This window comes from Octodon degus, unplaced genomic scaffold, assembly GCF_000260255.1.
Source record: "Octodon degus isolate 3935 unplaced genomic scaffold, OctDeg1.0 scaffold00010, whole genome shotgun sequence".
NCBI classification, from domain to species: domain Eukaryota; kingdom Metazoa; phylum Chordata; class Mammalia; order Rodentia; family Octodontidae; genus Octodon; species Octodon degus.
In genome coordinates, this window is record NW_004524586.1 from 20,875,635 (window position 1) to 20,888,824 (window position 13,190).

Here is a 13,190-nt window from a genome sequence, read left to right on the forward strand (position 1 = left end):
CAAAGTTTGTATGTAAACAAATAGTATACAAGCATGAATAGGAATAATGCTTAAGAAAATGAAAAACAGGAATGGAGAACGAAGAAATACAATACAGTTCAAGTATACAGTATTTTAAAACATGAAAATGGCAAAGCACTAAGCATTTTAAACTCTAGTGATTCTATGGAGACAACCTTATATTTTCTTGAATGTTTAAAATAGTTCATAAATATTTTTTAAAGGATTTACTGTCACTAAGCATGGCAAATATACCTATAATCCCAGTACTTGGAAGGCTGAGGTAGAATTCCTATGAATTTGAGGCCAGCCTGGGCTACATAGTGAGTTCAAGGCCAACCTCAACTACATAGCAAGACCTTGTAGAAAGGAAGGGAAGGAGGGAGGGAGGGAGGAAAGGAGAAAAGGAAAAGGAAAAAAGACAATATACTGGCATATTTCATACTTAGGAATCAAAGTTATCTTAGAACCACACTAATTTATTATGATGACAAAAATCTAGAACAAAAGTGAGCTGTTTAATCTCATCAGAGAATGATGGACTATTTTACATTCAAACAGAACAGACTGATACGTGGTTCATCCTGAAAGTATAACTCCCTAAGCTAGCCATTATCTATATGATGAAAATAAAATAACTAAGACTCAAGTTAATCTGGCTAGTGAAACAAAATAAAGCAGTAAAGTCAAGAGTAGAAACCAGATTCAAAGGCTCAACTCCAAGATTTACAATGTTACATCAACACTGCCTAATACAACAAACTATCAAATTCTGGAAGAGTGATAGGCTTTGTGGTTAAGGAGGATTGAAGATATGACATGGTGTTAAACATGGTCCTTTAGTTCTAGAAGATTCTCAGAAAGCTTCATGTCCAAACTGCTTTTCCTAGTGCCTAGCTTGTCCCAGTGCCTACATTAACCAGTTAGGTGACTTCAGATATAGAGCACCACTAACCTTAACCTATGGGGCGATGCTCTTAAGGACCAAACATTGGTCAAATTCTTGAAAACAAAATGCAGCCACATTATGGTACATAATCATGTGCTGCACTATGTTCAAATCATCTATACCTGTCAATTAGCAGCACAATGCCCAAAATTCAAAACCCAATGTGAGAAAGGAACTTGTCAATCATTAAATTCTAACTAGGTGGCCATTAAAAATAAGATAAAAATAAATAAATTATGGTCAAATTTTCATGCTATACTATCAAGCAGTATACTTACATAGCCCAAATTTTATAAATTCTTGTGTACAGTATGAACTCATCACAGTTTTATTAAGAACCATCTTGGCAATAAATACATAGGCACCTGCAGCTCTTCTTTCTGGAACAGCCAGGAGAGCAAGAGCACATGTAAGCAGCTGTCCTTAAAAACTTTCATCAGCCATCTGTAGTAACTGTCCAAGTATCACCTATGGTGCAAATATAAACTCATTTTCTGTCCATATAAAGGAATTCTCATGGTCAGACCCCATGAGACCCCTTGGTTATGGTCACAGAATTCAGGCTACAGATGTTCTAAGGTGTGACCTGGCACCCATTACTTCACATACACCCCCAATATTCCTGCAAAGCAAATGTCATGCAGGTCATATGGCTTATACTATAGGTCACATTCATTACCTCAAAAAAAAAAAAAAAATCTTTAAATTTTCCCACCCATTTTCATATGGTGAAGAAAGCTTTTACTTATGGAGAAGCAGCATAGAAAATCCTCAAGGACATACAACTAAATGTTAATAAGAGGGGGTGGGGAGATGGCTCAGTAGGATAAGCGGTTGACTGGCAAACGCAAGGATCTGAGTTCAATCCCCGGTTCCGCAAAAAAAAAAAAAAAAAAAAAAAAAAAAACAAAATAAATAAATAAATAAATGTTAATAAGTAGTTATCTCATATAAAATGAGTATGTTCTGAAGACCTAATGTTCAACATGGTGGCTACAGTTAGCAGTAAGGTACTATACACGTGAAATTTACTAAGAATATCCTAAGTATGCTCACCACACACATAAACAAGAAGGGTAACTATATAAGGTGATGAGTATGTTAACTCACTTGCTATTAGTAATCTTTCATGATGCACACATATAGTAAAACACAGTATCTAATTTTAGATAAACTTAACATATGCATATGCATGGATATACATGCATATGTATACATTTATATAGAAATATATACTGAACTTGTCAAATATACTTCAATGAAGCTGGAAAAAATTTAGCCCCTATAACAGGATTATGACATAGTTTCTTATGTTTTATCTAAAATTTTGCTACAATGAGCATCAATTCTATAATTACTTATGAACTAAGAAAGCCAAAGATTACATCTAGTACACTGAAGTGTCTACATGCCAAAATTCTATTTCAAATTAATTTTAAAAATAGTATATATCGGGGCCGGGGGGATGGCTCAGTAGAATAAGTGCTTGCCTGGCAAGCACAAGGCCGAGTTCAATCCCCGGTTCCGGAAAAAAAAAAAAGAGCATATATCACCAGGCATATATTACCAGGTGTGGTGGTTCATGCCTGCAATCCCAGCACTTGGGGGCTGGGGATATAGCTCAAGGGCATAAGCGCCTGCCTGGCAAGCCTAAGGTCATGAGTTCAATCCCCAGTAAAAACAAAAAAAAAAAATCCCAGCACTTGGAAGGCTGAGGCAGGAAGACCACCAGTTCAACGCCAGCCTGGGCTATACAGTGATTTTAAGGTCAGTCAACTACCTAGTGAGACCCTATCTCAAAAAAAAGAAAAAAAAAAGAGACTATTGTCAACCACCAATATTACAGTAGTCTAATTACAATATTCACATGTCAGAGTATACAAGATGTTGTCTCTGTTCCTGATACAAACATGGGAGTAAGATGTGCACATATAAAAATGCCAAAGTGCCAGGCAGTCCGTACTGCCAAAAGGTACAGGAGGAGCTACTTCATACCTGTGTTGAGAAAGGGCACGTACACTTGTGAGCTGCAACCTGAATGAAGTACTTTACGGAGAAGAGGACTTTGTGCAGAAACTTGTAAGATTCAAATTAAAACCCAAAGAAGCAATTCAGGAAGAGGAAAAGCCTAAGCACACTGACAACTTGAGGATCAACAGGAGCTTCTGAACCACAGAGAAATAGCCTCTCAGGATAACAGAACTCTAATGCTTTCTAGAAATGAAAAAGGTAAAATGACAGGAAGACGTACAATACAACAGCAACAGAGAACAGACCTATCAAGGGAATCTGGGGGATGCTAAGTTAAATTTAGAAGAGCTTTTCTTTAGCACTGGAGATCTCCAAGCTCTCAGTAAGCTAATAGGTATGAGGTCCCTCAGGTGAGGGGAGGAAGCTAGTCTTATTTTACCAGATTCCTTTCTTCACCGAAAATGAAATGCTTTAGGAAACACTACAGTTTGACAAAAAGACAAAACAATGAAAAGGTAGAATGGCAAAGTCAAATGGGCAGTTTGGTATTAATCCTTATAATAAAGCCTGGGTTTCCCAAGAAGAAAGGATGGCCTGGAATATATTTTTAAGTTTCTACACAGAAAAACTCAAAACCAGACATTGCTGCCACCATAATATTCCCACCTCATCTACTCAGAATTCCCAGTGAAGGTCTGCTCCTATTCCACTTACAATCAATACTCCATTCCTGATGATCTGAAGGCTCTAGAAGAAGTATGTCTTCTGAGAAAATTATTGAAGGACTACTAAAAAGTTAAGCAGCAGAGGATGCTAAAGAGTTCTTTAAAAACTTAGCGGAGTACATTGACAGATGGAGTACTTTGTGGAAAACTGGGCCTTGAACAGGACCACGCAAGACTCAAGAGCAATCTAAAAAGAGAAGATGTCTTTCTACTACTTGAGAGGCTGAAGCAGGAGGCTCACAATATGAAGGCCAGCCTGGGCAACTTAGTTTCAAAACAAAGATCTTAAGATGGAATTTGTGAGTTTTGCCCAGCACACATGACATCCTGAGTTCAATCCCCAACACTACAATCGGTGGAAGAAATCTTCCCCAAGTACTGGGCAATTGCTGCAAATTACAGGCGGCAAAGCATGTGCAGTAAAAATCAGTTCAGGGCACTATAACCGGCATTTAAAATAAACACACACAGATACATCACATACAAGAAGGGCAAATGTCTTATGAACCATTTATTTGTATTTGTTATACACAGTATATTGACTTAGTGTTCTGGACTGTGGTTCAAAATTTATTTTCTATTTGGGTCACAGATAAAATGTTGGAAAATCATTCCTCTATAAGAAAGAGGGCTTGGGCTGGAGGCTGCAGCATTCACTGAGAAGGCCAGGGGAACTGTAGCAGGAAGCAAAGAAAGCTGAACAGAAGTGAGACTTAAAGAGCATGAATAAAGGAAACCAACAAAATGCCAAAGTAACCACATCTGGAGAACTAGAAAGACAGCTATGAAACAGTAGCAGCAGGAAGAAAAACAAAAGGCAAAACAGAAGACAATAAATATGAACACAGGAAACCAATGAAAATGCCAAGGTAGCTATACTCGTAAATGGTACACATGAGAAACAGGGAGGTGCATTTGCTTTCAAGAACACAAGAGGCCACCCAGATGGAACCCCATAAAAGCTCTTCCACACAACTTTAAAAAAGGTCCAAAACATAGCTTTAATTTGGTCATTTTTAACAAAACCATATTATTTCACTTACACAATGCTTTTAAATTTAAACTATGTCCTCAACGAGGTGGTTGTAACATTTAAAAGCATACAATCACACTGAAGAACCTCTACCATCAGTTAGTCCCTGGCTATTACGTTATTCACCATCCCGAGGGCTTCATTCTGATTTAGCATTTGATGGTTAATCCAGAACAGCCTGTCATTTGGCTCTCTGCATGTGGACAATGACTTCATCAGCACGGAGATGCACGCGCTATGTGTGCTCCATGACACTGGCACCACTAGGACAGCATCCTGCCAAAAGGTTCCCCAAGGCTGCCACTCCACGCCTGTCCTGAGAGAAGCTGTGCAGCTTGGCTCCAGAGCCCTGCGGATCCACCGAGGGGCACAAGGGAAACGGCTGAGTGCCAACAGATCACTGTATCCAGGACCAAATCCTAACTTATATCAGAGACGTAATTAAATGAGACAGAGTAGACTTTGAAGGTAGAATGCCATCCTCAATACACACATGATGAAAACTTTTGGTTTACAGAAGCCATTTTAAGAATAAATTACATTAATTACTAATGTTCAACAACATCCAACATTAAAGGGTTCTGAATTTCTGCTTTATTAGGCAGCAAGGGAAAAAAGGTTTAGATTATGTTACAAAAAGAGCCCAACTGCACATAAACAGCAACTGAGCTTGCTAGGGAAGAGGTGGGGAAATTCTTCAGACTACTGCACAAGGACACACACTTCCCATCCTAAGCAAGATACTAAAAAACATAAAGACAAATTTCTTGTAAGACAGAAAACAGAAAAATTCACATACTAAACAACAGGGCCATAGTAACTACAACACATCCCTTAGGGGATAAGCATGCACTTGTAGGAAGCAAACAAAGCTTTCCATAGAGAAACCACTTTCACGAGATGATTAGGTGGACCTGCAATGAAGAAAACACATTTCAAAAGATGTGTTCACTTACACTAATTATTCGCTACAATACTTTAAAAAATGAAAGCAAAATTTTTCTCTGTATCAAAATATTTTTTTAAATATACCATGGACAAAAATAAATTTCAGTAAACATCTAAGTCCTCTCCAGAGACATATACTTGCAAATAATGTACATTAAAAACAAAACATGACAACAGAAATACCATGTAGAATTATTTTGACTAGGCCAAGCTAAGTTTGCATGCTGATTTAAGGCACTGCACCAAAATGAATTTCACTCTCACTATAATTTTTTTCTTTTTAACCTTAATCACCAGCGGCTGGACAACTGAAATGGACATGAGAACTATATAAATGTCAGAGAAATATGTAAACCTCATTAATGTTTCCAAAAATTCATTTAGAGATAGAAACAGGTCCAAATAGATGCCTGCCTAAATGTACTGCAATTACGTTACAATTATTTTTCCAAATACACAGATATGCTCTGTCTTTTCTCAGCTAATTACTGACTCAAACAATTTGCCCTTCTGGGATCAATTGTTTGCTAATAAATAATTGTTTACAGTCACAAAATGATGTTAGAAGGTTTTCTTATTAGTTTTCCTTCTGCACCCTAATAAGATTGAAACTAGCTGATTCCCAAGAGTCTAACCTTAACCTCGCTTTGTTTAACAGCCCAGGAAATGATGAACCATCTGCTTCAGAAAATAATGGACGGCCAAGAGGAAATATTGTTTAATTGTAGATTAACCTCCTCATGAGGCAGTCTGAAGCAGCTTTAGAATTGGCAACTATAACCAGCAAAAGAAATAAATAGCTCAAGAGTCTTTTCCTCTACCATTTAAGGTCCACAAAGAATGCAAAGGGATTTTTATTACCTCTATTTATTTACAAACATTTATTTCCACAGCAGAAACAAAAATCAGCAAGGTCAAAACTGATTCTCAAAAGTAGTCACTGCTTTCTAATTTTGTATGCCCCAGTACCTTTAGTGCAACAAATCATCAAACCATCTCATGCACTTATGAAAGTGTTTATTTCTTAAAAATCAATAAAACCTCTTTTCCATTATTTTCAAGTTCTTATAATATTAAGATTAATATTTTCCCTGGTCTCTTTCTTAATAGTAATAAATTCACCATTGGTGAGTACAAATTGTTTTAATATCATCAACATGGCACTTAAGTAAATGAAATCTTGTCAAGTACATGGTGACCTACAAGTTCAAAAGAAAAAAGAACAGCATGAGATCAAAATGGCTGGCCAGGACAAGAGATACAAAAGTGACAGATTAAATGCAAACATAGCCTTTTATTCACAGGCTTCACATGTTAAGACTTTTCTAAGAAACCCTGGGAAAGCACGTGTGATACTGAATGTTTAATACTCTGCCCCTTGTGGAGCCTCCATCAACTTATCAAGGGCATGATGCTATTTTAGTTTAAGGAAATATAGGAGTCCTCAAAACATCCAGGAATTCCACAAGTATGTCTTAAGGACTTCCTTCAAGAACCTGGCTGGGAGGACAAGCAACTGACAGACACTTAGGGAAAGACACTGTACAGTATAAAATGTGCCTAAGTATCCGTCTTCCCACAAGCTTGGTAGAGGTAATTAAGTAAAAAGCTCAGCTCTGCTGATATCAAAAAATGTAAATGGCTTCTCTCAGTCAACAGTTAACAGCCAAGAACCAAAGACAGCTATGAAAATTTCAAAAGGAAATTCACTATTCTAGACAAGGCCATATTATTCTAGGTTTCCAGTAAGACCTGAAGGTCATTCATTTTTGTGTAAATATTATAGAAACAACCTCTGTAGACAGGAAAGATTTTTGGCAGTTCAAATTCTTAAATATCTTAAACAGAATTTACTAAAATAAATTATTCTTGAATTCTCAACTTAATTTTGAAGCAATGAGCTAGTAATAACTCCAGATTTCAAATAATAGAGCCTATTCAAGAAGAATGAGAGTTTGACATTCTTCTCAACAAAACAACTAGGCACAATTTTATCCATCAGACATCTATCAACCTACGGATATTGAAAGCTTGGGAGAACAAGATAAAATCAACTCCAGCCCTACAGTCAGCTGTAATATCAAGCAGGCATCAACAATGCTATTCATGAATTTAGAAAAATTAATAAATCCTGGGTTGAATGCAAGAAAAGGCTCAAATACAGGTGAAGCATACTCACTTGGGTTTTGTTTCTGCGTCTGTCACTTGGCGAATGAAGATACCATCTTCAGGATGTTCCGTGTCATCCATTTCATACATATATGATGATGCTATTGCAAGCGTAGTCCCATCATTGCTAAAAGCAAGTGATGCGATGCTGGTGGGGTACCGATGAAACTGGCACAGTCGCTTTTTGTTAAATGGATCCCAAATATTTACAAATCCATCAGAACCGCCTATAGTAATTCCAAAACAGTTGAAATAGTTCTTAATATCAGATTCAAAAATAACTATTACCATAGCAGCTAATTTTTAAGATCACAGAAGTTACATTTTCCCCAAGAAGTCCTTTTCCCTATCTAAAACAAAGCATAAATTTTAAAATAATTCTGCTTAAGCACCAATAGTGTTCAAATAATTTTTAAAATCCTCTAGTCTTAAAAAGTAGATATGGGTTAGTAGCAGGGCATATTTTACCTGTGGCAAATGTATTGTGGATATTATGAAAGGAAATGGCATTAACTGGATAAATCTGCTCAATATTATTTTCTTTTAGCCTGTGACACTTGAAGGCATACTTCTTCTTCTGCACCTCAGGGCTTGGGTCCAAGTATTCAACTGCCACTCGGCCTTCAATAGAGCTTAATACATAACCCTGCCGAGAGGGAACCAGAACACAAAAACGGTAAAACCCCGCTCCCAAAACAAGGCACTACTTCCCAAATTCAATCCACACTAAAGACTGTTATTTCAGAAACAAAAAGAAATGACAACCACACTTCAGTGAAGTGTTGAAGATGCACTGACAACTCTAAAACTTTATTTACAAGTATTAATACCTGTTTATGAGACATAAATCTATCACTTCTTCCTTGTACCAGTACTTTAACCATTATAATGAAAAGTGTCCACTTACTTTGTTACACTTGAACAAAATTTTTGAGTGTTTCAGTATCATTCATTTGTTTCCTGTCCGGAAGAGGACTCAAATTTCTTTATTCTGTGTTCCAGGCCTCTTCCTCTCTAACAACTGTAAGAACTGTTTTCTTCACGAGGAGCATCAATAATCCAAATTGAGCTCAACACCAACCTTCCATCTCAGTCATTCTCCCTCACACTTACTACAACTAATCAGGTTTGCACACAACACAGACCTTTGGGAATCATTAAGAGTGGTTTACATTTTCAAATCTTTTTATCTTGCCTTTAAGTGATAACATACTTTTTTTAAAAAAAAGTAACATAACTTGCTGAATATGAAATCTATGTTTTATATTTTTATCCTTCAACATATGAAAATTGTTTTCTAAAAACTACTCTTAGAAAAAAATATTCAGTGAAACCCTATTTTAAACTTCCAATATGAAGTATACAAATGTTTATAAACATAAAAATAATTTTTACAATGCAAACACATTTGAATCGCATACTGTATTGAAATATCTTTAACTTCACATAACTACAATTCCTATCAAAAGAAATTTACAAATTCCTAAAAAAAAAACTGTCATCATTTGAGATACAGAGCCAAGAGAATAATAAGTGGCATAACTGCTTTACATCCCACAGTCACTAAAAGGCAGCCACACTTTAAAACATGTTTTAAAAGCTGTTTTTAATGACCTTTCCTCTGAGGAAATTCCTGGTGCAGCTCACCATAACAACAACTCCTCCTTACAACTTTAAAGATGAAACAGAAATAGTTCACTAATAAATTTACTAATCTAAAATAAATAAATAAATTTACTCATCTCTTTCAATGATAATAGAAAGAGACTCACTCTGTACATCAAGAGTTACTCATTAGATGAGGGGCACTGCCTTAGCTAACCTCAATGGAGGTTTTTTTTTAATCGAAGTTTTATAGTCAGAGGAAATGACTATTATTAGGATTATAAAAAGGCAAAAAGAAAACAGTAAATTGTATAAGCCTAAATTTCTGAACTTAAGCTTTAATTTACTAGTTTGTAAAATTAATTATATTCAAAACTTTTTGATAAAATAAACCTAATAAACATTATGGACTAGGATCAACAAATCATGACTTTATTCAATCCACCGAGTGATCCTGTGAAGATGTGAAGCTCTTTCCTAAAACAGGGATTATTATCTTTTAACAAAGGTTATCAAAATATTAAGTGAAAACATACTTAACAGCAAAGTCTATATCAAAACTCAAAACAAAAACTAGCTAAATCATTATAAAGGACCGTGTTATTTTCAACTTCCAAAGAAGGGAAGGAAGACTAGGTCAGTACCTGCTTGTTTGGAAATGCTCGGATGCAGCGAGTCTGGTATTTCAGGCTGGATTCCCTGCGCTGCTGCACATAGCCCATGTTCCGTAAGTCCCACACTAACACTCTGCGGCCTGCTGTGCCCACAATCAGCCGGTCTCCAGACACTGAGAGTGTGTAGACCTTGGGGAGAGATCAAAACCTGCTAAAAACCATCTACTTTAAGAAAACTGCATTTCACTCCCAAACAAAATCCCAAACACACGTACCAATGTTAAGATATTACAGTTATTCAAACCAAGTAATTCACACAAAAAAACAGCAAACCCGAACATTGTTTTACTTTATCAAATGTCCTACAAAAGTACATTCTAGTAGAAGCACTTTTGAAAACCTATTTTGTTTTGTGTTGTTTCTGTTTTTTGCAATGAAAACTTAAAATAACCAATTTCCCACAACCTGCTTATTTCATTTAGAGACATTAGAATAAAAAGTAAAAACCAAAAAAAAAAAGATAATAAAGTCATAAAATTCAAGAACCCTTTCAGTAACCTGGTTTTTCATATAAAAAAAAAATCAAATTTATTTTTCTGTGACTGTCTTTTTGGCAGGTTTCATTTCACAAACCTAAAAAGCTTCACTTTTTCCCAAATGTTAGAATGAATAAGTCCTCCCAGAAAAAAACGAGGCAGCCATCATCACCAAGCTGTTTAACTACTTCCGGTGGCACACAAACTCAAAATTTGAAGCCAAGAAGCGTATTCTGCTCTACGGCAAAGCTAATACTTGCATTACACTAAACTTTCAAGACAAAAAGTTCATCTTTTGAGAAAATTTTAAAAACCATTTTGCCCCCAAAAGTGTCTATTATTTTCCTCATAATGCTTTTTTTGCAACATTAAAATTTCCACAAAAATTTTTGTAACAGATCTTAAAATTTTCTGCAAGCAAAACACTTAGTTTATTTGTAAGTATAATGCTTCTTGTAGACCAGAAACACCAAATTCATGAAAAAACAAGCAAGCAAAAACAATTTCCTTGAATACCTAACATGTTATTTAAAAAGAAAACCATACTTCAATTTCATAATTGATTGTTATTTTTAATTAATAAGCAATTCTAATCTAACTTAGTATTTTCAGCCCTGAAAAATTACTATAAAAAGTGCAGTGGGGGCTGAAATAGCTTGGTGCTACAGTACTTTGCCTACACGCATGAGGGAGGCCCTGGCTTTGATGCCCAGCACCACAGGAAAAAAAAGTGGAGAGGCACCAGGATGCGGTAAGACATCTCTGTAACATTCCATAATTAAAACATACAGTTAATAAATACTAGCATGTTAACTATCAACCACCAAGAAAAAAACTATATAGGTTACCAATGCTACGAGAGCAGTCACTACACTCCGGTCTTCAAATTCAACTAATGTGAACAAATGAAATGTAAGAACTGAAAAGATTGAAAATAACATTTAATGTGTGCAGATCTAAATACAAGAAAAATTGTAAAATCTAAGGTTTTTTTGGAAGCAAAATATTTCTAGAAAAATGAAGTTAGTCTAAGATGAATGAAGTACCAAACTTAAAAAATACAGAATCCAGAAAAAAAATCAATTTATAACAGTACAATCACATCAAGAACTTTACCTTAAATCTTTACTATACAGGTGACATACAAGCTTCTAATACTGCTTTCTATCCCCACCGATCATAAATCAAGTGAAACCACTGTCATGCTACTGACTAGGTATATGCATTTATCAAAGGAAGTATTAAAAAAAATGACATAATGAACCTTGCTGAACCAATAAGCACCTTGATTCAGTGTGGCTGTCCATTATATGATATTCTGTCAGCAATTTATCACAGTTCTTAACATGTTACATACAACCATAAATCAAAACTAGAAACAATGCAATTATTTTATTCTGAACAAAGGTCTTGCCAGGAGTAGATTCAACTGTGATATGACAAAAATAATGGCTCTTTGGATGCACTACTGTATGCAATAATGGCTAACGGGAACAGAATAGTATATTTAAACTGAGGAAACAGACTCAAGTGAAGTATACCTTTAAACTGCGAAAATAATCAATCTTTAAAATTAACTACCACCTGGTATAGTCTGATGAGGATATAACAAGAATGCTAAACTATACTTTCATAATACAGATCAAAAGGCTAAAAGTTTTAGTTTTAAAAAGTTCCATTCACTAATAATCTTCAAACTACATCTTTCAGTATTTATATATACAAGGTGTTATCAAAATATATAGTGAAAATTTATAAAGTATTATAGTAAAAGATACTGCTATTGATCTCCCACAAAATATTCTCACTTCAGACAGTTATCCCACTGCTCTTGCCACATTCTTAAGTAGTTCTGAAAGCCCTTTCTTGTCTCTAGGTTGGAACATGAAAAATACAATGAATGCTGCTGTGGCTGCTGAGGTCATCCAATAGAAAAACAAGCCTGTAAAGACGTCATGATGTGGGCCAGCGAGATAGCTCAGCAGTCTAAAGCGTCTGCTTAGGCCAGCTTAAGCAGGTGCTGGGACTGCAGTTTGATCCCAGCACCACATGCCGCGCTAGCACCCCCCCCCACCCCCGGGGTTGGCTAAGCCCTCCCCAAAAAAAGGTCATGATGTGTTCTCATACACCCCCCGGGGTGGGCTAAGCCCCTCCCCCAAAAAAAGGTCATGATGTGTTCTCATACACCTTATTCTCAACTGGCATCTAACACTGCAACTTCTGGCTATTCCCCAAAGATAAAATGACCACGAATGAGGTAGGGGAGAATGCTCAGCAGCCTAAGTGCCTACTTGGCAAGAGCAAGGTCCTGAGTTCGATCCCCAATACCAAAAAAAGAAAACATGAAAAGTGAATGTTTTGATCAGGTGAGGCAGCCATAATAGTACAACAACATACAGACACACATGGGCCAGGGAGATAGCTCAGTGGAATAAGCGCTTCCCTGGCAAGCCCAAGTATCTGAGTAAAATCCCCGGTTCCGCCAAAAAAAAAAAACCATACAGACACACATGAAAGAGGACTTCCAGAACTGCTTCAGAAAGTGGCAAGAACAATGGAATACGTGCATTTGACTAAAGGAGACTATTTTGGGAGGGTTATTTTGATGATAATGTGGCTTTTAATGTAATACACTTTTAA

General features: G+C 36.2%; 1 protein-coding gene across 2 annotated transcripts in view; it reads right to left on the reverse strand.

Annotated features, from left to right (window-relative positions):
- Positions 1–4,973: 4,973 nt before the first annotated feature.
- The window catches only part of Bub3 (BUB3, mitotic checkpoint protein), a 13,535-nt gene continuing 5,318 nt past the window's right edge, over positions 4,974–13,190 (reverse strand). Inside the window, exons 5-8 of one of the 2 annotated variants that reach the window (XM_004625597.2) lie at positions 10,045–10,203; positions 8,264–8,441; positions 7,806–8,022; positions 4,974–5,592 (exon numbers count right to left, since the gene is read on the reverse strand). In XM_004625597.2, the coding sequence (XP_004625654.1) occupies positions 5,583–5,592; positions 7,806–8,022; positions 8,264–8,441; positions 10,045–10,203 (564 nt within the window). In that variant the 3' untranslated portion in view covers positions 4,974–5,582. Of the gene's footprint in view, positions 6,826–7,805; positions 8,023–8,263; positions 8,442–10,044; positions 10,204–13,190 lie in introns of both variants that reach the window. The other variant, XM_004625596.2, reaches the window with a different exon arrangement.